Source organism: Martes martes, assembly GCF_963455335.1.
Source record: "Martes martes genome assembly, chromosome: 5".
NCBI lineage: Eukaryota > Metazoa > Chordata > Mammalia > Carnivora > Mustelidae > Martes > Martes martes.
Genome location: NC_137892.1, coordinates 73,127,683 through 73,153,654, shown reverse-complemented (window position 1 = coordinate 73,153,654; position 25,972 = coordinate 73,127,683). Strand labels below are relative to the sequence as shown.

Here is a 25,972-nt window from a genome sequence, read left to right as displayed (position 1 = left end):
ACATGTATGTGAATCTGTCCAAAACTGGCTTGTAGAAACTAGTCACGTAACGACTTGTAGTGAAGTTGGTATTTACATCTCAGTTTACCTTTAATATATGATTGTATTAATCATCAGAATACTGCAGCCTGCTAGGTTTCACAGAAGAAGAAATTATTTGCCAAACTGTGGTATTATATGGGCTCAAAATTAATTGAGTTTTACAACTTCAGTTTAAAGCATTTTAGCACTGCTCCTAGCATGTAATTACTTAATAAATGGTAGCTACTGGTGCCAGTTCAGGAATTCATCAAGTTTTAAAGACACATCTTTTTATGTATATCCAGGCTTAAAAAATAGAATTTCTCTTAAAATTTTGCTCTGATTCAGGATCTCTATGATTTATTAAACTGGAACTAGAATATTAAATTCACAGCTGAATTAGAAGGAGAACAGTGGGTCATTTATCACTTATCTATTCTGTTTGAAATATCTGAAAGGGAGTATATTTTATAGGTAATTCATATTATATTGCTATTATGAAAAATTGCAGCTTTTAAAACATCCTTTGGCTATGTTTCCATACCACAATAGACATGTAGGGAACAAAATGTATTACATTATTTATTTTGTTTTTCTTAGAGATTTAGTGTACCTGAAAACCAATAATCCTGTTTTTGCTAAGTAGTTTTCTCTCTCAGTGTATTATATACTTACATAACTGTTTTTGCTTTATAGTGATGAGCTCAGAAAAGAAGCAAGACAGTTAAAGCGGGAACTCTTAGCAGCAAAACAAAAAAAAGTAGAAAATGCAGCAAAACAAGCAGAAAAGAAAAGTGAAGGTAAGTATATTTATCAGGATTTTTATTTTCACTTGGTACATTTCCTTCTTCCCTCCATCTACTCTTCCTTTTCTCCTCTTCCTTCCCTTTCGCTTCTTTCCTTCCCCCTTCCTTCCTCAGTTTTCCTTTTTTTCTTTTTTTTTTAATACTTTCTTTGGGTAGTTAGCCAATAAAATAAATTTCTTGTTAGGATTTTTGTCTAAGAAGTAAATTCAGGCAAACATGATCATAATTATTATTCTAAAAAGCTTAATGAAAACTAACAGACTTGACATCAGACAAAACTTAAATACCATAACACATATCTAGGAGGGCACAAGAATGGAATGTTCATTTTTTATATTGTATACCCTTTAAAACATTAAGAAAAGCATTTAGGCCCTATGTTTGGGACTTCTGTAAACATTTGTGCATTGGTTTGAAATAGTATGAAGTATAAAGTCTTGTTTTTATTTGTTTGTTTGTGTTAAGACACTGAAAATCTAAAATACTAATAAAGCTGATCAAAAAGCAACCAAAATAATACCCTGCTGTTTATACAGGTTAAATGTGTTCTTCATTTTACTATGATTTTTATGAAGCTAAAAGGGCTTTTTTTTTAACATAGATTTTATTTATTTATTTATTTATTTATTTGACAGACAAGAGATCCAAGTAGGCAGAGAGGCAGACAGAGCGAGAGGAGGAAGCAGGCTCCTCCCCACTGGGCAGAGAGCCCGATGTGGGGCTGGATCTGGACCCTGGGATCATGACCTGAGCCAAAGGCAGAGGCTTTAACCCGCTGAGCCACCCAGGCGCCCCTAAAAGGGCTTTTTAAAAGTTGTTTCACTGATGATTCTTAGTTTAAAACTGTTTCAGCTATAAAATATGTAATGGCCAATTTCCAAATTAACAGATTGGAACCCTCTGTTTTCTTTTCATAATAATAAATTACATTATAATTCAGTGAACATGATCAGAAATTTTATTCTTTGCTTTAATAATATGTACTAAATTTGGCTTAACTAATCTGCTTTATGCATATGTCTTCTATATTCTCATGCTTTTTGGATACCAAAAAGTACTTTTATGTACCAGATTCTATCACAGTTATTGGAGATAAATCAAAGAATAAGATGCCACATCTAGCCTTAAAGATTACATATTCTAATAAAGAACAGTCATAGGCATTAGTACTGACTTTAAGTAGCAAAAGTAATACCACATAACTATTTAAAGGACATAGTTCTTAGATTATTTGCAGCATATCCCCCACTGACTATTAGAGTAAATAAAGGCAGGTACTTAATGACGAAGTCAAAGTCACTGAAATATATTTGAATGAAACTACTAAAAAATTAACTCACTTATAATAACACAAATTATAAGCTGAATTTAAAAGAAAGGTTAAACTGATGTATGACTAGGTCATGTAGGTAAAGTATAACCCAGAAGAGAAACAAGCTATATTGGCCATACTGAGATTTGAAAGAAGTACAATGAGGGTTATTTTATTTTTAAGTTTAGATATAAGTTTCTCAGAGTATTGTTCCTAATAATTAAAAGCATTTTAAATATATCAAAGTAATTCCTTTCAAATAGAGAAAGCTTTTACTTGAACTTTTTAATTCAGTTTTGAGCTAATAATTATTAGTATGCCCATGTCTCAAGAACCATGCAGGGCCAGAGGGATGAAGTTGGCAAGAGATGGATGGTTCTTGCCTTTGTAGTTTATGATCTAGTAGAAGTGAAAGAATTGGAAATAGATAATTATTGTAATAGTGCTCTACAGTTAAGGCTTATATTAGATACAAGCAGTGCTATTTTAACTTGATCTGCCTTTGAAATATTAAATACAATTAAAGAAAGATTTGAATCTTAGAATGATTTCTTAACACAAAACAGAAGATTCTTCTATAGCTTATGTCAGTCTATTTATGAGAAAATTAGCCATGTTAAAACCTTTTTTATGCCATAGTTAGAGAATTATATTAGTTAGTAAGTACTTTTCTGAACTTAATGTTGCTTATATCTTTGAGAAATACCCGGATTTTCCTTAAATTTGAATGTTAGCTAAAAATTAGCTTCCACAAAAAGTGGGACATTTTACTAATTTATTTTTGATTGTTTTATTTTGAAATAATTTTAGAACTACAGAAGTTACATTGTATTATATTGTATTATTGTATATTATTGTATCATTGTATTATATTGATATAAGACCTTCCCATATACCTTTAATGTTAAGGTCTTATATCAATATAATACAATGATTAAAACCAAGCAATTAAAGTTGATACATTACTATTGACTATAGACCTTATTAGAATTTCACCAGTTCTCCCACTAACGACCTTTTTCTGTTCAATTTGTCCATTCAGAATTCCATATTGCATTTAGTCCTTGTGTCTCTTTGGTCTCCTCTATTCTGTGACAGTTCCTCAGTCTTTTCTTGTCTTTCATGTTCTTGACACTTTGAAGAGTCCTGGTTAGATATTCTGTGGACTGTCTTACTTGAGTTTGTCTGATGTTTTCTCATGATTAGATTAAGGTTATACATTTTTTGGGCAAGATTGCCAGAGAAATGATATGTCCTTCCCAGTGCATTATAAGATTACCTATTGTCTTTCTAGTCATGATACTACCTGGATCGTTAGCTTAAAGTAGTGTCTGTTGAGCTGTTACATTTTCCCTGTGAGATTTTTAGTATTTGGGGAAAAAAATACTTCGAGACCATCTATCCTGTTTCTTTCCAAGCTTCACCCACTAATTTTAGTATCCATTGGTAGATCTTGCCTATAGACAACAGTTATTTACTGTGATGTTCTAATGGTTACTTTTTATTTCCCTGATTCCCACTATTTTTAGTATATGTGCTGCCGAAGCAAGCACTCCCACTATTTTTAATACTTGTAATTCTTCTATAAGAAAGATCACTTTCTATTTATAGTTTTACTTACTTATTTATATCAATTTGGGCTTGTGAATATTTATTTTGTTCTATGTGTTATAATCCTAAACTATCATTATTTATTTTGTTGTTCATACAGTACCAGAATTGGTCAATAGTAGTTCCTTCAGGTTGGCTCCTATGTCTTTGCAACTTTCTCCCAACTTTGAGCACATTTTTACTTTTAAGCACAGAAGGCTCCAGGTTGATCTTCTGTTTTCCCCTCTCCAGGCCTGAAATCAACCACTTCTCAAAAAAATTCTGGTTTTTCATTGTATTTGGCACTAAGAAACCAAGACCTAGGCACTAAGTCAGTCTTTATTTTGATTCTCATAATTTTACAGTGCTATTAGAAACAATATTGTTTTATCACCATCTTATTAGAATGCTGAACAAAATTAGCTTTTAGCCCCTATCTAAGATGCATTATGAATTACCTTGTTCTTGGAATTGTATTTCTTCTAAACTTATTTTACCTTTTTAAATTGACCAGTATGGCCGATGCTAGGAAATTGTATATTATGTAAGATTTGTGAATTTCAGCAAACACTACATTATATTTGAAATTCATATGTCCCTATGGAGTTTTTAAGTCTAGTTTTCCTTCTTGCCCCATGATTAAAAATGACACCATGAGACGTATCACTGCACAGCATTTTGGAAACAAAGCAGAATTTTAAGTATCCCTGAATGTCAGAACTTAGCTTATCTTCCCAGCTGAAAGATATTCCATGGTTAGAACTATATAAACTCTGGGAACAGATCCAGATGTTCTCATAAGCATTTTCATAGTAAGATCATCACAGGGAAAGAAGCTGAAGGTATTATTTGACTTTGGCCCTATACCTTCATACATCAGCTGAACCTATTCAGGAAAGATTTCTTAATTGGGGTATATGGCTGCATATCTGGCTTTTATAAAACATTTTATTTTAATCCAAGACTTAATTATCTGAGTATTATCACAACTCTGGATGATTTGGTCTTTTGAATATTATATACTATATCTAGAAATTTAATTTGCCAGTTAACTTAGAAGGAGATAATTGGTATTAAAAAGAGGCTTTTAGATACTTTGGTGTGTAAACTGTTGTGTAATGTAGACATGTCTTCCATGTGAATTTCCATCTGGATGCAGGTACCACATCTACTAATATAGAGAGACTAAAAATGTACTTATTTTGGTATTTTTAATAGTAATTTTGATAGTAATACTAAGTGCTTATTATATGTAACACTAAAGGTTATAAGAATGTTTAGAGTATTAAATCTTCTCAAAAAATAAGCAGGAATGTATTGAGATTTTAAAGTCCATTTACTAGCAGTGAAGTCATTTAAGCCTGTGTGATTCCATTTTCTTACCGTAAATCCAGATAGAAAAATGCTTTGTGTACCCCTCAAGTTTCTTCTAAGAAGTAAATTAGATAATGAGAAGACCTTTAATAAACTTACAGTGCTATATAAAAACAATTTTAAATTTGTAAGGAGAAAAATAAAGTTATTTCGCTTTCCACTTTGTCCTATCCAAATCCCACAAATGGAAATTTTGAATTTTAATACTGTGTTAGTTGCAGTTAAAGCCTGTAATCAATACAGCTGTATATAAATAAAACATAAATCAAAATTTCAAAATAAATATTCCTTTCATGTGCTTTCACAATTACATTTCAATAATCATTTTCTTTGTTAAAGGGTTTATATGTGAGCTTGTCTACATGCTTAAGTAAAGCATCCAGTAGTATTATTTCCTGATTTTATGAAGTTATCTGGCTAACACTTGCTGACTATTGCCACTTCACTTTAGAATTTAATGTAATATCCTCAGATCAAAAGTACTTGGGAAGATACCCATCAGAACAAAAAAGCTTTGTATTCTAATGCCGGTGCTTTAATCAGCCCATTTTTGGCCTTCTTGTGTGAGTTGGAGGCCTCCCACTTAGCGTTTAGCCAAGTGTTCTAATAGATGTGATACTTTATCTGGGCTTCTGTTGTCTAAGGAAATCTCCTTTGATCAGAGAGTAATAATCCTTTGGTTTTATACTCTTTACCCAGTTTCTTGAGCCAGATCCTTAGCCAGATTTATATAGGCAAACAGGAATTTATATTCTAACTATAGCTATACTTCTAAGTCTCTTCTATCACCTCAGGCAAGTTACTTTAAAATCAGGACCCATCTATTTCTCTCTGTATAAATATAAGATAAATAAAAATGTGCTATTCCTATATTTATAGTGTTTTACTATTAAGTATTTCCTTTTTTGTTAACTCCTTCAATTCTATTATGACAAAATAAAATACTTTTGATGCTTTTACATCAATAAATACTTTGGGCCCCATACAATTGAACAATCCTAATTATACTGGTATTTGGTATTACCTATTGTGGTGATAGTGCCGTGGGTATAGGCACATGTCCAAACCCATCAAACTATACCTTTCCAAACAAGTGCAGCTCTTTTATATACCAGCTATGCCTCAACAAAGCTGCCCCCCCAAGAATATTAATCCATAACCCAAAACCTCCTGACATCTCTGCCCTAGTAAGAAAACATATAGTTAAAATTGAGCCAACCTATTAATCTTTTGAAAACCAATGTAAAACAGAGCTTCTCTATGTAGTAAAAATGTATATAGGACCATCCATTTTCTTTTCAGTCTTCCCAGGAAAACTCAGAGTCTGCTATTCCTTATATCACAAGGGTATTGTTGGTAACAAATATGATTATACCTCTATATAAGAAAAGCATTCCATAAATATAACCTTATAATTTTTGCTGTTGGTTTGCCATCTAAATATGTTTAAAGGCTTTTATTTTAAAAGGCTTCACTAAATGAAAGAAACAGAGAATCGAGGAATAAAGCCATTATTTTAGTCAACAATTGAAATTTTTTATGATAGCGTAAATTTGACTCTAAAATTCAAAGCAGTTAGGTTGTATTGTCAGTTCAATACAGAGTCTGCAGTAGGTTCTAACACCCCAGTTTAGGTAAACAAGGAATGTAGTGTTAATACTTTAAATACCAGCAATCTCAGAAGAGATGTGCTACCAAACAATCCTACTTACAGCCAGGGAGTCTCTGTACTCCCAGTGCAAATCATCCAGGCCCGTCCATAGGGTTTTCATACCAATTTTGAATAAGACTGATAGTTAATCTGAGATAGAGTTGGTTTCCTATATTGGCTCTGTCAGATTCTCTAATAAACTACATAATCCTTTTCATTAAATTATGTCTCTAAGTCCTTTCCAGGTTTCTTTGAGTTTTATCAAAACTAGTACCAAACTGAACATAGTCATATAGAGATACAGGTTTGGACATATTCTCTAATCAATTTTAGAAAGATAAGGTATCAGATCCTCTTTTCAAAGTTCAAAACACATAATACCTATTCTCTGACTAGTGCCAGAAATTAGAGGAGGAAGAGCAATCTGAGCTTGTAAATCAAGAAAGAATTCTAAAGCCTCTTCATGAACACATCCCTGGGGTGTTGTGTACTCTCAAATTGTACCAGGCCATTTCAAGTTTCATCAGACTCTCTTTTTAACACTGGATTAAGTCAGACCAGGGCCCCTCAGGCTTGATAGGTTGTAAAAGTATATAGTTGTTGACTGCTTTTCATCTATCTAACATATGATGTTAAACTAGCTTAATCTTGGTTTTTATAAGAAACAGAAGCTCTTTTGGAATACTAGGTCTGTGTTGTGCCTAATACCATGTAGAATTCATTCCTCTCACTAAGCAAACTGGTACTTTTTTCCAAAACACTTAACTTCCTTTAGGTACTCAAGTCATCATTTTTTTCCTTGAAGGCTATAAGTATCAAGCTGTTTTTCCCATACTCTACTCTTAATCTTTATGCTAACTTTTAATGTTATTTACATAGAAAAGTAAAAGTATATGTGCAATTGAATCATAGAAAGCCTCTCAGGCCAGCCATCAATAATACTCTATTTATTCTTATTTTGTGCATGGTACTAATAAACTGATTATCCAGTACTAAGTTCAGAACAGATGAAAGAATAATAAAAGTGAGGGAGAATACCCTTTATAAAGGGAAATGTTATGGAATATGAAATATACCTGAAGAATTAGAATATAAATAAATAAATAAATAAAAGCCAGGATAGGGGCTGGCCTATGCCAGCCCCTATTAGGTGGAATTTTTTTTTTTTAACAATTAATGCAATATGCTGGCAGTTTTCAGTGGTTATATTTTCAAAATTCTGCATATAAACTCTTGCTAGCTCACTATTTTATTGGAATTAAACAAAATTAAAAATAAGAAGAGTGAGAGAGAAAGGCACAGCTAGGGACTTCATTCTGGCAGCAGCAAGACATGATAGCCGACCACTTGACAGTAAGTAATAAAACACAATAACTAATAGGAGTGGAATATTATGGATTTGTTGTACTTCATTATACTTGGAAAGCATGTTAGTATTAAAATTACTGATGCTCATTCAATTAAGAAAAGTTTAGATGGTACTTATTATTGTTTAGTAAGGCAGAGATTGGGCAATGATTCTAACCTAACTGGTTAAAAAAACTTTTTTTTTTATCATTTTGCTCAATTAAAGACAAAGATTCTCTTTTCTAAAATACTCAGTTATATGAAATACTTCATTTCTTAGAAATCCTAGAAAAATAAAGACTCCCTCTGTAGCCAGGATAACCAGTCTCAAAAGTAAAATTTTTTAAAATACATGTCACTACCTTCATGTGCCAGAAAGCATGTTATATTTTTAACAATGCCTTTCAATAATATAATTTTAAAACTAGTAAAGATTTTTAAAGACAGATAGCAAATGTAAAGATGAGCATACCCTCACATTTAGACCAAGAATTTCATCTTTTGGTAAAGTGACTAAGAGATGATCATCTCTAATTTGAGAGTCCATGAAGTACTTTGTTGTTTTTTGGACAGTCCATCTCAGACTTTCTCACTAGCCATCATGACCAAATCCTGTTGAGCTTTACTTTAAGAATCATATATTATGGGCATATTTAATTTTATGTGCAGGGAAAAAATGAACTTTAACCAGTCCTCCTCATCTGTTGTTGTTGTTGGGGGTTTGTTTTGTTTTGTTTTGTTTTTAATGAGCCAGTGTGTTAGGGGTATCTCTTTGCAGCCCTTCACTGTCTTAAAATAGTTTTAAAAGAAGCATTATTTCTGCCTGGTGTTGGATATAATTCCAATATAGGAAATTTGACAAGAGCCTTTGCTATATTTTTAGTAACTGCACTTTGTCTTCCTATTGATGCCATTCCTAACCCAGTAAAAATAAGTTGGTTAATTGATACAGGTAAGTTATAATCTTTGGCCTTAACTGTCTCTTTAAAAAAAAGGGGGGGGGGCTTTATTATTTCTTCCAGTTATAAGAGTAATGTATATCCTTTGCAAAAATATGAGAACTGTAGAAAAGCATAAAGGATAAAAAGAAAGATCACTTCATAATACTTCTGCCAAACACAACCATGGTTAACTATGTGATATTTGTTCTTCTCAACTTTTTTATCTTCATGTCAGAAACATGTGTATTGTTTTCCATAATGTTATTTTATCATAATCTTGTTTGTAATATGCTTTTTAAAAAACTTTGCAAGTGAAATTGAGATAACTCTTAAGAGAACAACCTGATTTGGGGGGTATTCTTTCTCTTAATTTTCTCATATCATCAGGATATAGAGGAGGATGGGTATAAAGAGTGTATAAATGTAGTTGGCAGATTAAAAATTCTCACCGTTTTCAGCTCTATTCTGTGAGGCCACTGACACCCAAGGACTCCATTTCCATTGCTGATGGGCATTATTCATACCTCTCATTAATTAATACTAAACAACAAAAAAGTATTGATTGACATTGGCTCGGGTAACCTGCCACTTCTTCATTTCTCAAGTGACCAGTGATAAATCTTCAGAGAAACATTCTAATCAGTACTCAGAGCATGAACTGAAATAATTACAAATTTGTCCTCGTTAGAAAGTAACAGACGAGGGGTGTGTGGGTGTATGCACATGTTGTTTTTTATTTTGTTTTGTTTTGATATTTAGATTGTCTCAAGGGGAGAACTAATATCATCATTAAAATTTTTATTATAACCAGCATTCTTATTTGGGATTGGAGTTAACTATTCCAGACTGCTGTCAAGACCTTATTTTAAGTGAGATGTTTTTCTTTTATGTGACATTTTATGAGGTTTTGCCAAAAATGACATCAAACATATAATTCATTCGAGTGCTGAGTTTCTTTCACATCTTGCAGCACTTAATCAAATTTGAAAAAGATAATCTTTTCACAACTTCAGAGTGTAAACCTGTGAATATGTTGCATTAAAACTTACTTTGGACAGTTTAATCTGTGTGGTATTAGGTTGATTTTTTTTTTCAACAATTAATGCAATATGCTGGCAGTTTTTAGTTTATGTTTTCAAAATTCTGCATATAAACCCCCAGCAGACAGTATAGATGCAGCTTTTGAGTATTTATAATTTTTCATGCAAAAAACACATAATCCCTATATTAATAGTTACAATAATTTGAAATGCCAGAAAGGATGAAGAGAATAAAGATCTTCTCAGAATGTCAAAAGATATCAAAATATTAAGAATCTTGAAGATTCTATTTTGAAGTATAAAAGTAGTTTATATTGATTTAATGGCCACACCAGTATGCTTATTTAAAGCATTATGCTGCTGTATGTTTAAAATGTGAAAGTAGACTAGCCTTAAGGAATGTCTTGAGCATGAGAAAGTCTGATCTTGACTGTGCTCTATTTACACTGAATACTTCTGTGCAGTCATCATACAGTTTTGATCCTGAAGGGAACATCCAGTCCTACCCTTTCATCATATACATAAAAAGCCAGAGGCCAACCAATTAAGGGGCTTACCCAAAATCACACAGCAAACTCAAGCCTTCTGGGTTCCATAGCTCTGTTCTTCAACTTGATCCAACCTTGAGGAGATACGGTCTATAAAGTTTTCATTGGTGTTTGTTAAAATCTACTTTGGTTTTGGTGAGAATAATTGTTTCTAAAACCTTTTGTACAAACCTAGAGTTTTTTAAAGAGCACATTAATGTCACACTTGTTGTGTCTTTTCAAAGACTAAACATGTAATTTTGCGATGACTGGCAAAAAAATTTAAGTGGTATAGAAAATGTTAATTTCTGGCAATATGGCAGACTAAAAGTCCAAACTGATCTTCCCACTGAAAACAATTAAATATGTTGAATGTAATATAAAAACATTTTGTCACATTATCCTGGGAACTTGCAAAACAAACAAATAAAAAACTATCCAAACAAACAAAATAAGAAATACCCAAACCAGGGAATAAGTGAAGTTATGAATTAAGAGAATAAGTGGAACACTAGGTCTGGCTTTAACTTTAACCCTAATGACATTTGCTAAACCGAATGACCTAGAGAATTGTTTTTGAAGTCTTACAAAGACATAACATAAAACCCAAAGTTTTCTCAAGGTAGATAGTGTCTAATAGGAGACTATCCCATATAGCTGGGAGCCCAAACATTCTTATTCTTAGTGGCAGGGAGAATTAGAAATAAGCAGAATCACCTCACCCCCATCAAAGATCTACAAGGAAAACTGCCTGTCTTGAATCATGGTACTAACTCTTTTGGGGCCAAGAGCATTTCCTAGGGACTCGAGCCATAAGAAAGTCTTCTCATCACTTCAGAGCCCCAATTCATCCTGCCTGGGTGGCCTCAAAATCTCCCAGCCAAAAATTTAGTTTGAAACAGCCCTGGATCCTTAGTGCCCCCAAGTAGTCTGATATAAGTAAACACAAATCCTTTTAGGAGAAAGCTGCTTTCATTCACTGTGCTCAGAGACAGTTCAGAAGAAAATGAATAGCTCTGAATAAACCTCCTCCCAACACACACACAAACACAGAGAATAATACAGGTACCTGACAAAAAGCTAATAGAAAGAACAGACAACAGAATCAGACTCACAAATTATTAAGTTTTTATTTAGAAGCTAAATGTTAAATTAAGTATATGTAATACATTTCAAGAAAAGAAATGTTTTAAAAGTATATGGAATAAGAAGATTTTATTTTTATTTTTATTTAAATATTTTATTTATTTACTTATTTGTCAGAGAGAATGAGCACAAGCAGGCAGAGGCAGAGAGAGAAGCAGGCTCCCTGCTGAGCAAGGAGCCTGATATGGGACTCGATCCCGGGACTCGGGGATCATGACCTGAGCCAGAGGCAGGGCTTAACCCACTGAGCCACCCAGGCATCCCATGGAACAAGAAGATTTTAAAACTAACAGGAAATCTCCCAGAAATGAAAAGTATATAGTAGTTGACATTAAAAATTCAATAGGTTTTATAACACAGTAGACATTGCTAAAAAGAGCATTGGTAAACAGAAAGAGAGAATTGAAAAAACTATATGGATTTCAGCCCAAAAAGAGATAGGAGACCTGGAAGAATAGAAAAAAAGAGTCTAATAAATCTAATCAAATTCTAGGAGGAAATCAAAGGACAAACAAAGGTAATACCTGAAGAGCTAATAGCTGAAAACTTTCTCTAACTAATGAAAGAGATCAATTCACAGAGTAAAGAACAATGAAAAAACCTAAAAGAGGATAAATAAGAATAAATCCAGATGTACACACACCACGATAATGTTCAGAGTGTTCAACACAAAGAGACCTTACAAGTAGCCAGAGAGAAAAGAGATTACCTTAAAAAAGCAAAAGCTGGGGCAATTGGGTGGCAGGCATCTGACTCTTGATTTCGGCTCAGGTCATGATCTCAGGGTTGTGAGACTGGGCCCTGCCCAATGGGGAGTCTGCTTGAGATCCTCTCTCTCCCTCTGCCCCTCCCCCATTTGTGGAGGGGCAGTTAAAAAACATAAAGAAGAAAAAATAAACAAAATAAAAAAGCAAGTGCTGCTTTCTCAACAGCAACAAGCATGGACACAGGACATAATATTATCTTGAATGTAGTGAAGGAAGGTTTTCTTCAGGCAAAGAAAATCAGACTCTGCTACCTGCATACCTTCACTAAAGGAAATTCTATAAGGACAGACTTCAGGCAAAAGATAGGTGAGCTCAGATGGAAGGTCTGTACTGCAAAGAGATAGGAACATAGAAAATAGTCAATATATAACTAAAGAAATACTAAATGAGTAAAATAATAATGTCTTGTGCTTAAAATAAAAAATAAACAAAAATAGCATGTAAGTTTGAGAAGCAGGTAAAAAGTTTGGAAATGTGTTCTTGTATGAATCCTTCTTCTGGAAGAAGCTAGAAATACAAATGAACTTGAGACTGCAACATATTAAATATCTAGGTTAATATTTTTAAGAGGAACAGGAAAAGGTCATAACTCTGAATGTAGTAGAGAAAAAGATGGAATGGGAGGGGAAAATTCTATCTGAAAGTTGACAAGAAAGAAAAGAAAAAGACATGTAGACTGAACAGAATATTAAAAACAACAGTGCAAAATAAGATAGGAATAATAAAATACAGATCTATCAGAAGCTATATTGAAATAACTCAAAAAGTCAAACTCTTCACTTAGAAGACCAAAACTATCAAACTGGGATGAAAAACAAATTCAGTCATATGCTACCTACAGGAAAAACATCTTAAATATATCGAACAATTGCATCTTTAAGACAAAATGTGTTATTATGGATAAGAGGGCCTCTACGTAATAACAACATCTTCATTTTGCCAGGAAGATTTAATCATCCAAAACATGAATGGACCTAGTAACACAAACTCAAAATGTATGAAGCAAAATTGATAGACTTATAAGGAGAAGCAAACAAGTCCTTCTTCTTAGATTTTAATACACTTTTCTTAGTAACTGAGTAAATAAGCTTATAAAAAATTAATAAGAACACAATTTGAACTGCACAATTAACATGCCTTGATATCGTGCACATAAACAGAGTGTGGCCCTCAACAGCTTCAGAATACACACTCTTTTCTAGCACTCTTGAAACTTTTTCGGAAAGTGGCCACATAGTGGGCCATAAAGAAAGTTAGAAAATTTCAGAGGATTGTTTTCAAACCAACTACCTGCTCTGACAAAATGCAGTTAACAATTAACAAATGATTTAAAGTTACTGATTTCCAAATATGTTGACGTGGCTATAGCAACACTTAGAAGGAAAATTATAGCTTTAAGACTTTTTTTCAGGAAATTACTGGAAACATTTCCCATGTAAAGAAGCTTTTAAAAATGCAGGCAAAATTAACTCAACAAAGTAGAAAGAAGGAAATACGAAAGAGCAAAAATCAGTAAAACAGAAAACACCTGTTAAATTGGGGTTACAATAATTATAATAAGCAGTAATATAACTTTTTGGTCCCTTACACATAATAGATAACCAGAAAATTGATTTGATTTTGTTGTGTTAGACATTTGTCACTTGTTCTTTCCCAAATGTCCTTCCAATCCAGAGAAAGTAACTACTTATTATGTAGAAAAGTGCCACGTATGGAAGTTTCTGTTAATACAGCTAGTTTTATAAGTCACAAAAGAAGTTGCTGTTAAAAAGAGAGCATAGAGAGAAGCAGACAAATACTCAAAAATTACAGTGTTTAAATAATATCGGGGATCATTTCTCTTTTGTAAAGTAGCCAAGGTATAAACCCTTCACGGCTAGCAGCTCATTCAAAGACCTAAGTTTTTTTCTTTTCTTTTTAAAGATTTTATTTATTTATTTGAGAGAGAGAGTTAGCAAGTGAGAGAGCACATGGGCAGGGGCAGAGGGAGAGGGAGAGAGACAAGCAGCTTCCCCTGCTGAGCAGGGAGCCTGACTCGGGGCTCGATCCTAGAATCCTGAGATGAGGGCCTGAGCCAAAGGCAGACGCTAAACTGACTGAGCCACCTGGGTGCCCCACCCAGTTTCTTTGATTTTGTTTTTCCGCCATCTCCTAGGATGTTGTCATAGTCCACATGATTGAACCTGGCCTTTGCTGAACCTTCATATCTGTGTTCCAGCAGGAAGGAAAGGGAAAGAGTAAGTACCAGACAAGTGGCTTCATCTTGAAGATGAAGATGACCCAAAATTGCACACAGCAATTTCAATCATATCATAGCATCTTGAATCATATGCCCATACCTAGCTCTAAGAAAGGCTAACCTACATTTGGGTGGGCAAGTGCCTAGCTAAAACCTAGTGTTGGGAGTCGGAAGGGTGGAGTTTGGTTCTATCACTAAAATGTTAAAGGGGAGAATGAATTCAGGGAGAAAATTAGCAGATGCTGTTACATAATATAAACAAAGGCCTAGGAAGAACCAAAAAAAGCAGTATTCCATTTGGTCAGGAAAACTTGACCAAGTATCTGAGCCAGGTATTAAGGGATGATGAGTAAGATTTCACTGCAAAATGAAGGGCAGTAAGTACAGCAATAGTTGGGAGAGTGCCCTGCAGGGCAGAAGTCATAACTGATTCATTTCCATGAATGCTACTTGACATGATGACTGGCAAAATACAGGCATTCAACAAATAATTGCTGAAGGAATGAATGAAATTGTCTTTTGTTTAAATGGATAATTATATAATTTATAAGCTAAGGGAAAAAATAAGAATGAAGACAACTCAAGATTATCTCCCTTTTTGAGCATAAATCCATGATAAAATGAAGACCACATATGAACAAATAATGAACAAAGTAATTTTAGATAATAAGGGCTATGAAAATAATCTATTAACAGGACAATGTGATATATAGGGATTGGAGGACTACTTTAAATTGGGTAGGTATCAGAAAGGACTCAGTCAAGTGACAGACTCCACAAACAGTAATTTGAAAATAGAAAAAATATTTTTAAAGTATTTTTTCAAAGATTTTATTTATTTATTTGACAGAGAGAGAGAGACCAAATAGGCAGGCAGAGAGAGAGAGTGGGGGAAGCAGGCTCCCTGCCAAACAGAGAGCCTGATGTGGGGCTCGATCCCAGGACCCTGAGATCATAACCTGAGCCGAAGGCAGAGGCTTAACCCACTGAGCCACCCAGACACCCCAAAAATAGAAAAAATACTTTTAACAGCTCTACTGAAGAATAAAGTGAACAATTTAATTTGTTTTGACATACGCATATGCCTGTAAAACCTTCACCACAATCAACACAGTGAACATATTCTTAAAGGCCCAGCATGTTCTCATGCCCCTGAGTAGTCCCCTTTTTAATCCCCAGGCAACTGCTGAAGTTCTTTCTTTCACTCTAAAAGTTTGTGTTTTCTAGAATTTTATTTAAATAGAATCATATACTCTATGAACCCTTTTTTATGTGGCTTCTTTCACTCAACCTAAATATTCTGAGGTTTATCTATATGGCTGTATGTATCAGTAACTTTACTTTTATTACTAACTAGTGTTCCATGATACAGATACTCCACAAGTTTTTATGTGGCCACATCTTCTCTCTTGGGTAAAGACATAGAACTGGGATGACTAAGTCATGTAATAGGTGTATGTTTAACTTTTTAGTATATGTGCTGCCGAAGCGAGCACATATGTTTAACTTTTTAAAAACTGCCAAACTGTTTTCCAAACAGGTCATCCCATTTTACATTCTCACGAGTAGTGTATAAGATATCCTAGTGCTCCATCCCCATTAACCCTGGTATAATCACTCTTTATGGTTTTTTTTTTTTTTTGAAGATTTTATTTATTCATTTGAGAGAGAGAGGGAAGGAGAAAGCATGAGTTAGGGGGGAGGCTCACAGGGAGAGGGAGAAGCAGACTCCTTGCTGAGCAAGGATCCTAATTTGGGGCTCAATCCCAGGACTCTAGGATCATGACCTGAGCTGAGGGCAGATGCTTAGCTGACTGAGCCACCCAGGCACCCCTAGTCACTCTTTCAGTTTAGCCATTCTAATAGTTTATAGTGTTATTCTGTGCTTTAATTTGCATTTCTCTAACTAATAGTGATGTTGAACATCTTTTCATATGCTCATTTGCCATCTGTATATATTTTTTGGCAAAGTATCTTCTCAAATCTTTTGCCCATTTATATGTTGTTATCTGCTTTTGGATTGTGAGTTCTTTATATACACTGGATACAAGTCCTTTATCAGATATATGATTTTACAAATATTTTCTCCCAAATAGTGGCTTCTTTTTCATCCTCATACTAGTGTCTTTTGAAAAATAAAACTTTTTTTTTAAGGTTTTATTTATTTATTTGACAGAGAGAGAGAGACAGCAAGAAAGGGAACACAAGCAGGGGGAGTGGGAGAGGGAGAAGCTGGCTTCCCACTGAGCAGGGAGCCTGATGTGGGGCACAATCCCAGGATCCTGAGATCATGAGCTGAGCCAAAGGCAGGCACTTAACTACTGAGTCATCCAGGTGCCCCAAAACTTTTCCAATTTGATGAGGTCTAATTAGTTCATTTTTTTTCATTTTTGGATTGAATTTTTGATGTTGGATTAAAAAAATCTTTGCCTAGCCCTGGGTCACAAAGATCTTCCCCTATGTGTTCTTCTAAAGATTTTACAGCTTAAGATTTTACATTGATGTATATGATGCATTTGAGTTACTTTTTGTATGTAGTGTGAAGTATGGGTCCAAGTATGGTTTAATCATGAGTGACTGGAGACAGGGAAGCAGTGTTAGGAGTCTTCTGCTTTGGCCAGGTAATTTGAACTAGAACAACTAGAAAAGCTGGACAAATATTTAAAATCTTAAAAAAAAAAATCCTTAAAACACTGGAGAACTAACAGGAGAGTAAAGAATTTCAGTAAAGAATAGAGGTCCAGGTTTAGGGGCAACTCTTCCCTTAGGAAAATTTGCTAAATTCAGAGGGCATAGTGGTGAGGCTAAAAGGTAATGTGTTGCTTTTGATAGCCTCTTAAGAAGATGGGACAGGGAATGGACTCCAGCACCTGGAAAGGCTATGTTCGTGAATGTTTTGGCTCTGGGTCTTTTCTCTACTGGTAAACGTTAACTGGAAGTGGACAGGCCTCCATAGGTATACAGCTTCAAATCATCTGAATTGGATTAAGGTGATCTTGGATTGCTAGTGCCCTCATATACTGGCAGAACCCAATGTAAATCATCCCTGAAGGAAAATAACATCATTCCTAGGCACTGTATTTTTCTACAAACAAGTCAGCAAATGCAATATCTGACCTACAATAAAAAATAGGCAAGCATACAGAGAGACAAAATCAGTTGACCAAAACCAGCAGAAACAATCAGTAGAAGCAACTGTGAAGAGACTCCAGAAACTGAAATTATCAGAAGCAGTCTTTAAAATAAATATACTTACTTTGTTCAGTAAGTTCAAAGACAAACCTGAGTGAGTACCCCTCTTAAGTTAGAAAAAGAGAAAAGCAAATTAAACCCAAAGAAAGAAGAAAGAAATAATAAAAAATAAGAGCAGAAATCAGTGCAGTAGAAAATATGCATACAGTAAAGGGGTGACAAAGACAAACACATTCTTTTAAAAAACTAATCACATTGCTAAGCTCTTAATTAACTTGGATTTTTTTTAAAAAGGTGTACATAACCGATAACAATTTTTTTAAAAACATAATTATAGATCCCACAAACACTAAAAAGCTTTCAAGACGATCTAAACAACTGTATGCTACTAAGAAATATTGTACCTTACTAAGACTAACCTAAGAAGTAGGATTCTAAATGTTACTTCTAACTTAGAGAAATCAGATCCATAATTTAAGACTCATACATTACACCAATCTCACAGAAACTTGACCAGAGAATAAAAAAGGAGAGAACATATTACTGTTCAATTTATGAAACCTGTACAACATTGATAAGAAAACCTGGTAGAAACATTTCAAAAGAAGATGGTTATAGGCCAACCTTCATAAACTCTAAGCAAAATACTAGTATATCAAATGAGGCATTATTTTCAATGCATAGTGCATTTTTACAAATTTGGATCTATTCCAGGAATGCAGTTTTGACTTAAGATTCAAAATCAACCAATATAACTTACCACATTAATAGAATCAAGGGAAAAATCATTTTATCATCTTGAGAGAAAGAGAAAGAACATTTAATAAAATTCAACAGGTGTTCATGATTTTAGCTAAAAGTTCTAGGACATTAGAAATAGGACTGTGCTATTAGAAAGGGTATCTAAAAAAACTGATAGCAAATATGCAGAATGGTATGATGATATCTGGCATGAGATAAAGATACACATTATAATCTATTTTATTCAGCATAATTACATTCATAAAGATTCATGGGAGAACCTAGCTGGTATAATAAGGCAAGAATTAAAAGTGAAAAGTTTTGGAAAAGAAGAAACAGTAAAGATTCTGATTTTCCCCCAAACTTCTACAGTTTCAATAAAAATTCACCAGGTTCTGTAGAACCTGATAAGCTGATTCTAAAATGTATAGAGAAATCCAAGAAGCTAAGACTTATAAAGGAGATGAAGACAGTGACAACAGTATGTCATCTGATACCTTATAAAGCTAAGTAGTTAAGCCAGTGTGCAATTGGTACAATGACTGACAGGTATGGGAAATAGAACAGGAAGCTTGGCAAGTTGGCCCTGCAACATAATGAGGAAAAGAGTCTTTTTAGTGATGGTGTTGGAACTATTGGATTATTAATTTGAGGACAGAAAAATACTTGACATCTTATACCACACCATACATAAAAATCAATTCCAGATAGACCTATAGATCTAAATGTAAAAAACACAGAAGTAAAACTTCTAGAAAATAATTTAGGAGGATGGCATTATGACATTGGTGTAGAGATATAAAGATTAGGACACAAAAAGAACTAATCTTAAAGAAAATGTTTGCTCTGTATTATGTTAAAATTAAAACCATTGTTCATTAAAGACACCCTGAAGTTAGTGAAAAGGCAAGCCAGGGAATGGGCGAAGATATTTACAAGATAGCCAAAAGATCTCAAGAACTATTATCAATCAATGAGAAAGATAATGAACTCAAAGAAAAATGGACAAAAGACTTCAGTAGCCACTTAACAAAATATCCAGTGCCCAATAATCCCAAGAAAATTTGTTCAACCTCATGTGTGTTCAGGAAAATGCACATTGTAGCCAATACTACACTCTAGAAGAATGACAATACCCACTGTTACTGAGAATGAGGAACATTGGAACTCTTATGCTCTGGTGTTAAGAGTATAAACTGATAAAGCACTTAAGAAAACAATAGACATTTTTTGCTAAAATTAAAAACACATGAACTCTGTGACCCACTGATTCTACTCTTTCTTTGGTAAATTGCCATCAGAAATGTGTGCAATGTATGAGAATGTTCGTGGTAGTATTATGTTTAGCAGCCAAAACAAACAAAATGGAGCACAAACATCCATCAATAGTCAATGATTTAAAAATATAATATATTCCTAGAATAGAATACTATATACCAAGGAAAATTAATGACCTGTAGCTACACACAAAAGAAATAGATGAATTCATTTATATAAATTTTTTAAAATAGGAAAAATTAAATAAATTTAATAACACATACTGAAGTGTTACTATAAAGTAAAACAATAAAGAAAAGAAAGAATGTGATTGTCGCAAAGCATAGTATAGTGGTTGCTTTTGTCCCAGAGGAAAGGTTAGACAGTAGCTGGAATGGGCAGTAGGGGTACTTCTACAGGACCAGCAGGTGCGATTTCCCAACTTGGCTGTTTACTTAGTGATACATCACTGAGCTCTACATTTTAAATCCATGCACTTTTCAGTATCGGCGTTACTTTCACAATAAATGCAGTATGAAACACAAACACATACAAAGGCAAGAGATCCTAACAACGAATTAAAAACTCCTTTCCTTGAAATACTTTTATCCTTTTGGTTTGCAACTGTGTGTTATTTCCACACTTCTCAACAGCCTTCTCCTGTCAGCCCCCTAACCATTATCACCTGCCTCAGTTTAATGACAACTATAACAATAATAGCAACTACCATTTCATAAATACTTACCATGTACCAGGCTCTATATTAGAAGATTTTTCTTTTAAAGATTTTATTTATTTATTTGACAGAGATCACAAGTAGGCAAAGAGGCAGGCAGAGAGAGGAAGGGAAGCAGGCTCCCTGCCGAGCAGAGAGCCCGATGTGAGGCTTGATCCCTGGACCCTGGGACCATGACCTGAGCCGAAGGCAGAGACTTTAACCCACTGAGCCACCCAGGCCCCTATATTAGAAGATTTACCTAAATTATTTAACTTCAGGGGCACCTGGCTGGCTCAGTCGGTGGAGCATGCAACTCTTGACCTCAGGGTCGTGAGTGAAGGCCCCTCACTGGGCATAAACTTAACTAGAGAGAGAGGGAATTTAACTTCACACAGTGACCCTATATAGATAGACATTACTATCCCCATTTTACAGATAAGGAAACTCAGGCTCAGAGAGATTAATTTTGCCCATTTCACACAATTACGGAGCTTTAAGACTGAACATTTGGGTCTTTCCATTTTATGAAGCTACAAAAGAAAGTCTGTGCACCCTCTTTTTTGCCTGCTTATCTAGAGATTCTTAGAAGTTTTATTCTCATTTCTTCTCACTGATTGATAAAGAGCACAGCTCAAGTATCATTTTCTTATACTTCTGCCTGTCCCTTTTACACAGTATCCAAATAACCCAACTCAGATATGCCCACTAAAGATTTTCCCTTTCAACAATGAAATTATGTTTTATAGAGTAATTTTATAAGATTTTCCATGTTAGCTTAACTCTTTTCAGAAAATTTACTAAAGAAGCCAAGATATAAAATCAGGAGAACGCTATAGTTCCTTTTGGTGGCAGATACCTTTAGAGGATTCCAATTTTCAAAAACCAGTGAGGTATCATGGTTAAAAGTATAGGCTTTGAAGTCAGAAAAATCTAGGTTTGAGGTCTTAGCTCTTCCACTGATACCTATCTGCTCTTGGATAAATTATGTAACATAGATGTGTATTTCTTAAGGTTCTTGATCACAAGTGATTAAAATTTAAGCCAAAGGATGAGATATTGAGATAGCACACAAAGTGGAACACAGCTGAATGGCCAAACCTCAGGATGCGAAGGAAGACCAGAGACCTTGGATGCAAGAGCTCTTGGACTCTTTCTAGGATCTATCATCAGACAACTCACCCTAGCTTCTTTCTAGAGTACCAACTCCTAGGAGACAGACAATGACTGATTGGTCATGTGTCACTCTGTCATCAGGGGCAGAATCTGTTAGAAGAAGTGGTCAAAAACACACTAGGCAAACAAAAACATAGCTATAGCATTTGGCCTCTTCTAGCCTCAGTTTCCTCATCTGTGAAATGGGTATATTCATTTGTTTACTTTAATGTAAGCTTTAAAGTGTACAGTGTCTAAAACATATGGTAATTTTGGTAGCAACAGTGGTAGTGGCAGTGGTGATAGTAGCAAATTTGTACTGAAGCAAAACACTGTGTTGAAAGGTGATCTTCAGATCCAGAGCCTCAAGTGGTATTTGTGGAGAGTTAATAAGGATTTTCTCCCCTTATTACCATGATCTGGATGAAGAGATAGTCAAAGCCCCAGTGGAGCTCTGAGGCTTACATTTAACTGGCCTTTCCCCCACATAGCCACATGACTTGGTGCTGAGAGATTGGTTTTGCAGTATTTTGTGATATCCAGCTCTCCCCCTGAGTTCCATCTACTTCCAACCACATGCCCCATTAAAGTGCTTGCTACTCATCTTCTGTAGTCTCCTTCATGTATAATGTAACTAACGGAGACAACACTGGGGTACAACAGTAGCCTTTTGGCATTAACTGGCATATTTCCTTGTCCAAGTAGGGTATCTGGCAGTATCTTCTTTAAATAATATTATTACTTTGACCTTAAGGGCTTCAGAAAACTGAATTCTGTTAGTTTCGTCATGGAAGGGCAGAGGCTCTTTATCTGAAATGATGGTTAATTTTATGTATCAATTTTACTGGGCTACAGGGTAGCCATATACTTGGTCAGACTTACTTTGGTTGTGTCTGTGAAGGTATTTTTGAATGGTATTAACAGTTGAATCAGTAGACTGAGTAGACTGCCCTCCCTAGCTTAGATGGCCCTCATCCAAACAGTTCAAGGCTTCAATTGTATAAAAAGGCTGACCTTCTTGAGGTAATAGGGAACTCCTCCTGCCTGTTTGCCTTGAGCAAGGACATCAGTCTTTTCAATGCCTTTGGAATCAAGCTGAAACGTCAGCTCTTTTTGGGTTTCAAACCTGTGGCTTTCAGACTGGAATTTAAACCCTCAGTTCTGCTGATTCTCAGACCTTCAGACTCAGACTGGGTGTCTAGCTTACCAACTGCCAATTAGGAACTTCTCAGACTTGATAATCTTATGAGCCAATTCCTTACAACCAGTTTCTTTCTACATATATATGCATCCTATTAGTTCTTTCCCTCTGGAGAATCCTAATACATCTGATAAATTCAAAACAAAACAAAGCAAAAAACCCTTTTTCATTTTTCCATTTGAGTGTTTGTTCAGCATCCTACTATCAGTTCAAAAAGGAAAGGAAGGAAAGGAGGAGAAGCCTTCTTTTAAAAAATACAGCCCCCGGGGGCACCTGAGTGTCTCAGTGGGTTAAGCCTCTGCCTTCCGCTTGGGTCATGATCTCAGGGTCCTGGGATTGATCCCTGCATCAGGCTCTCTGCTCAGCGGGGAGCCTGCTTCCACCCACCCACCCCCGCCCCCCGCTTGCCTCTCTGCCTACTTATGATCTGTGTCTGTCAAATAAATAAAATCTTTAAAAAAAAAAAGTGATGTTTCATAACATGATTAGGGTTTTCATCAAAAGAGTTACAACTAAGCTAGAGGGAAAATGCAAAATCATTCAAAGTAGCCTTTAAAAAAAAAAATACAGCCCCCTCAAAATATCAGTAACAACTTAGTGTCCTTAATGTGGTTGACAGTTAGAAAACAGACCACTACCCACACAGAAAATCGCTAAAAAAAGTGGAGTTCTTGGGGCGCCTGCCCGGCTTAATTATTGAGCATGCGACTTTTAACCTCAGGGTTATAAATTCAAGCCCCATGTTAGGTGTAGAGATTACTTAAAAATAAATAAAATCTCTTAAGAAAAAAAGGGAAATGGAGTTCTTAGCAGATGATACTCCATTATTTTTATCTTGAGGATATTTTTATATTATTCCAATAAGATACAAAAATGAAAAAAAACCACTTGGTTATTAATATTTTTCTCAAATTTAACACCTGCAATATAATCTTACCTTGGATCTTTTCTGCTTGTTGCTTTATGGATTTCTGTTTAATAATGTCTTTCACTTCCTTTTTAAATGGTTATATAGTGTTACTGCTATGTTCCACCGAATATCTACCACAGTCCTGTACACTTCTCTACCCACCCACACCATCCCAACTCCATCCCTCAGTGGTTGCATACTGAACATGAGCAAAGTCATTCTTCCAGGGTTTGTAAAGCCCTTTGGGATTATTGAGTATGAATGGTGTTATATAAATGTCAGATTGTTTCATAACAGTTCTTAAAACAATGAGATAATGTCTGTTAAAGGATTTTAAGTTCCATGGAGAAACACAAGGCATAAAACAAGACATTTTTTTATGCTACATCTATATACTTTTGCTGTACAATTTAAAGCATTATTACATCCTTTAAAAATATAAAAGCTAGGGTATGTCTCTGTGTGTATGCATGGGCATGTCTTATGTGTTTCTGTATGTGTGTACATGCATACTGCTGACTATATAGAACTAAAAAACCAGAATCTATCACTTTGTTCTGTCATTTGGGTCCAATAAACTTCTCACCATAAATACTGCCAGAGTAAAATTAGAAACCTAAAACATTCTCCTTCTAGGATTAAATACGGGTTTTATCTCTGAATTTAAAGTTTTGTACTTGTACAATACTGATTTTTTTTCTTAAACATATAATGATTTACTGAGTTTTATAAAGAGTTCATTGAAGTCACTTATTTAAAATAATTCCTGAGTCCTTTTTTCTGAGCTTTAGGCCCACATTTTCAACTCCCTTTTTAAACACGTTGACTTAAAACTAACAGTGACCCAAATTAAGTGTATTTTCTTCCCCACAAAAACAAGTCCCAGACCTAATTTCCCTACTAGTACTGTTAATGGCACCTCTGTTCTTTCAATCAGCCAAGGTAAAAAAAAAATTCACATCACCTTTGGCTTCTTCTACTTCTTCACTCACCCCTTAGCCCTACCCTATAGACATTCCCTGTACATTTGTACCTATCTTTTCATTTCCATTACTTCATCCGTTGCTCTATCTAGGTGTGTCTCTCACTACCTCTTCCGAAAGTTTTGAAGTTAGTTCTTCGTTTTCCTTGTCCCTGGTGTTTCCTTATTCCAGTTAGTTTTAACACTTATGAAGTTAAGACACATTGACCTGGGTTTTGTTTTGTTTTGTTTTGTTTTAGATTTTATTTATTTTTTGACAGAGAGAGACAGTAGGAGAGGGAACACAAGCAGACAGAGGGGAGAGAGAGAGGCAGACTCCCCACTGAGCAGGGAACCCGATGTGGGGTTTGACCCCAGGACATTGGGATCATGACCTGAGCAGAAGGCAGATGCCCAATGACTGAGCCAACCAGGCACCCCTTGACCTGGGTTTTAATCTTACCTTCATCTCATACTAGTTGTTTCCCTCAGGAAATTTACTTAAATTCTCTGAATCTCAGCTTCTTTATCTTGAAAATAATTACCTACTGGGTTAATTCACTGTGATAATTCACTAAGATGATGTCTTATTCTAGTCTGTACTTTATTGGTTTCATTGTCCAAGAATTATTCAGTCTACTTTAGGGGGGGTTCTTGTAAACACAGTGGAGTCCCATGACTACTCAAAGACAACAGCCAGAGTAGACAGGTAGATTGTGCTCAGAAATTGAGGCTGTTCTCCTTTCAAAGCTATGTAATCTGCTTCTCCCTTTGTATCTCTGCTTTTCTTTCTCTCTGTCTCCTCTGTACTCTTCTTTCTCTGCACAGTCTATTTTTATTATCCTTTAGAATTCTGTGTTGCACGTGGTCTCAAATGACCATTCCAACTCTCGATGTGTGCTTCCTTCTGTGTATCACCAGCTGGCTCATTCTCACTATATTTGCAAGAAAGGAATCTGATTGGCCCATCTCACATGTTGATTAGCTACACAAGTCATAGTCATTTGTGATATCTGGCTCATATGCCATCCCCAACCCCAGCTTCTGAGGCTCACAGAAAAAACAGCAGTTGTGAACAA

General features: G+C 34.9%; 1 protein-coding gene across 1 annotated transcript in view; it reads left to right on the top strand.

Moving 5' to 3' along the window:
* CWC27 (CWC27 spliceosome associated cyclophilin) overlaps positions 1 to 25,972 on the top strand; it is a 199,926-nt gene that overhangs the window by 102,686 nt on the left and 71,268 nt on the right. The window contains exon 11 of the mRNA XM_080804248.1: positions 718 to 821. Coding sequence (XP_080660374.1) covers positions 718 to 821 — 104 coding nt within the window. The remainder of the gene's footprint in view (positions 1 to 717; positions 822 to 25,972) is intronic.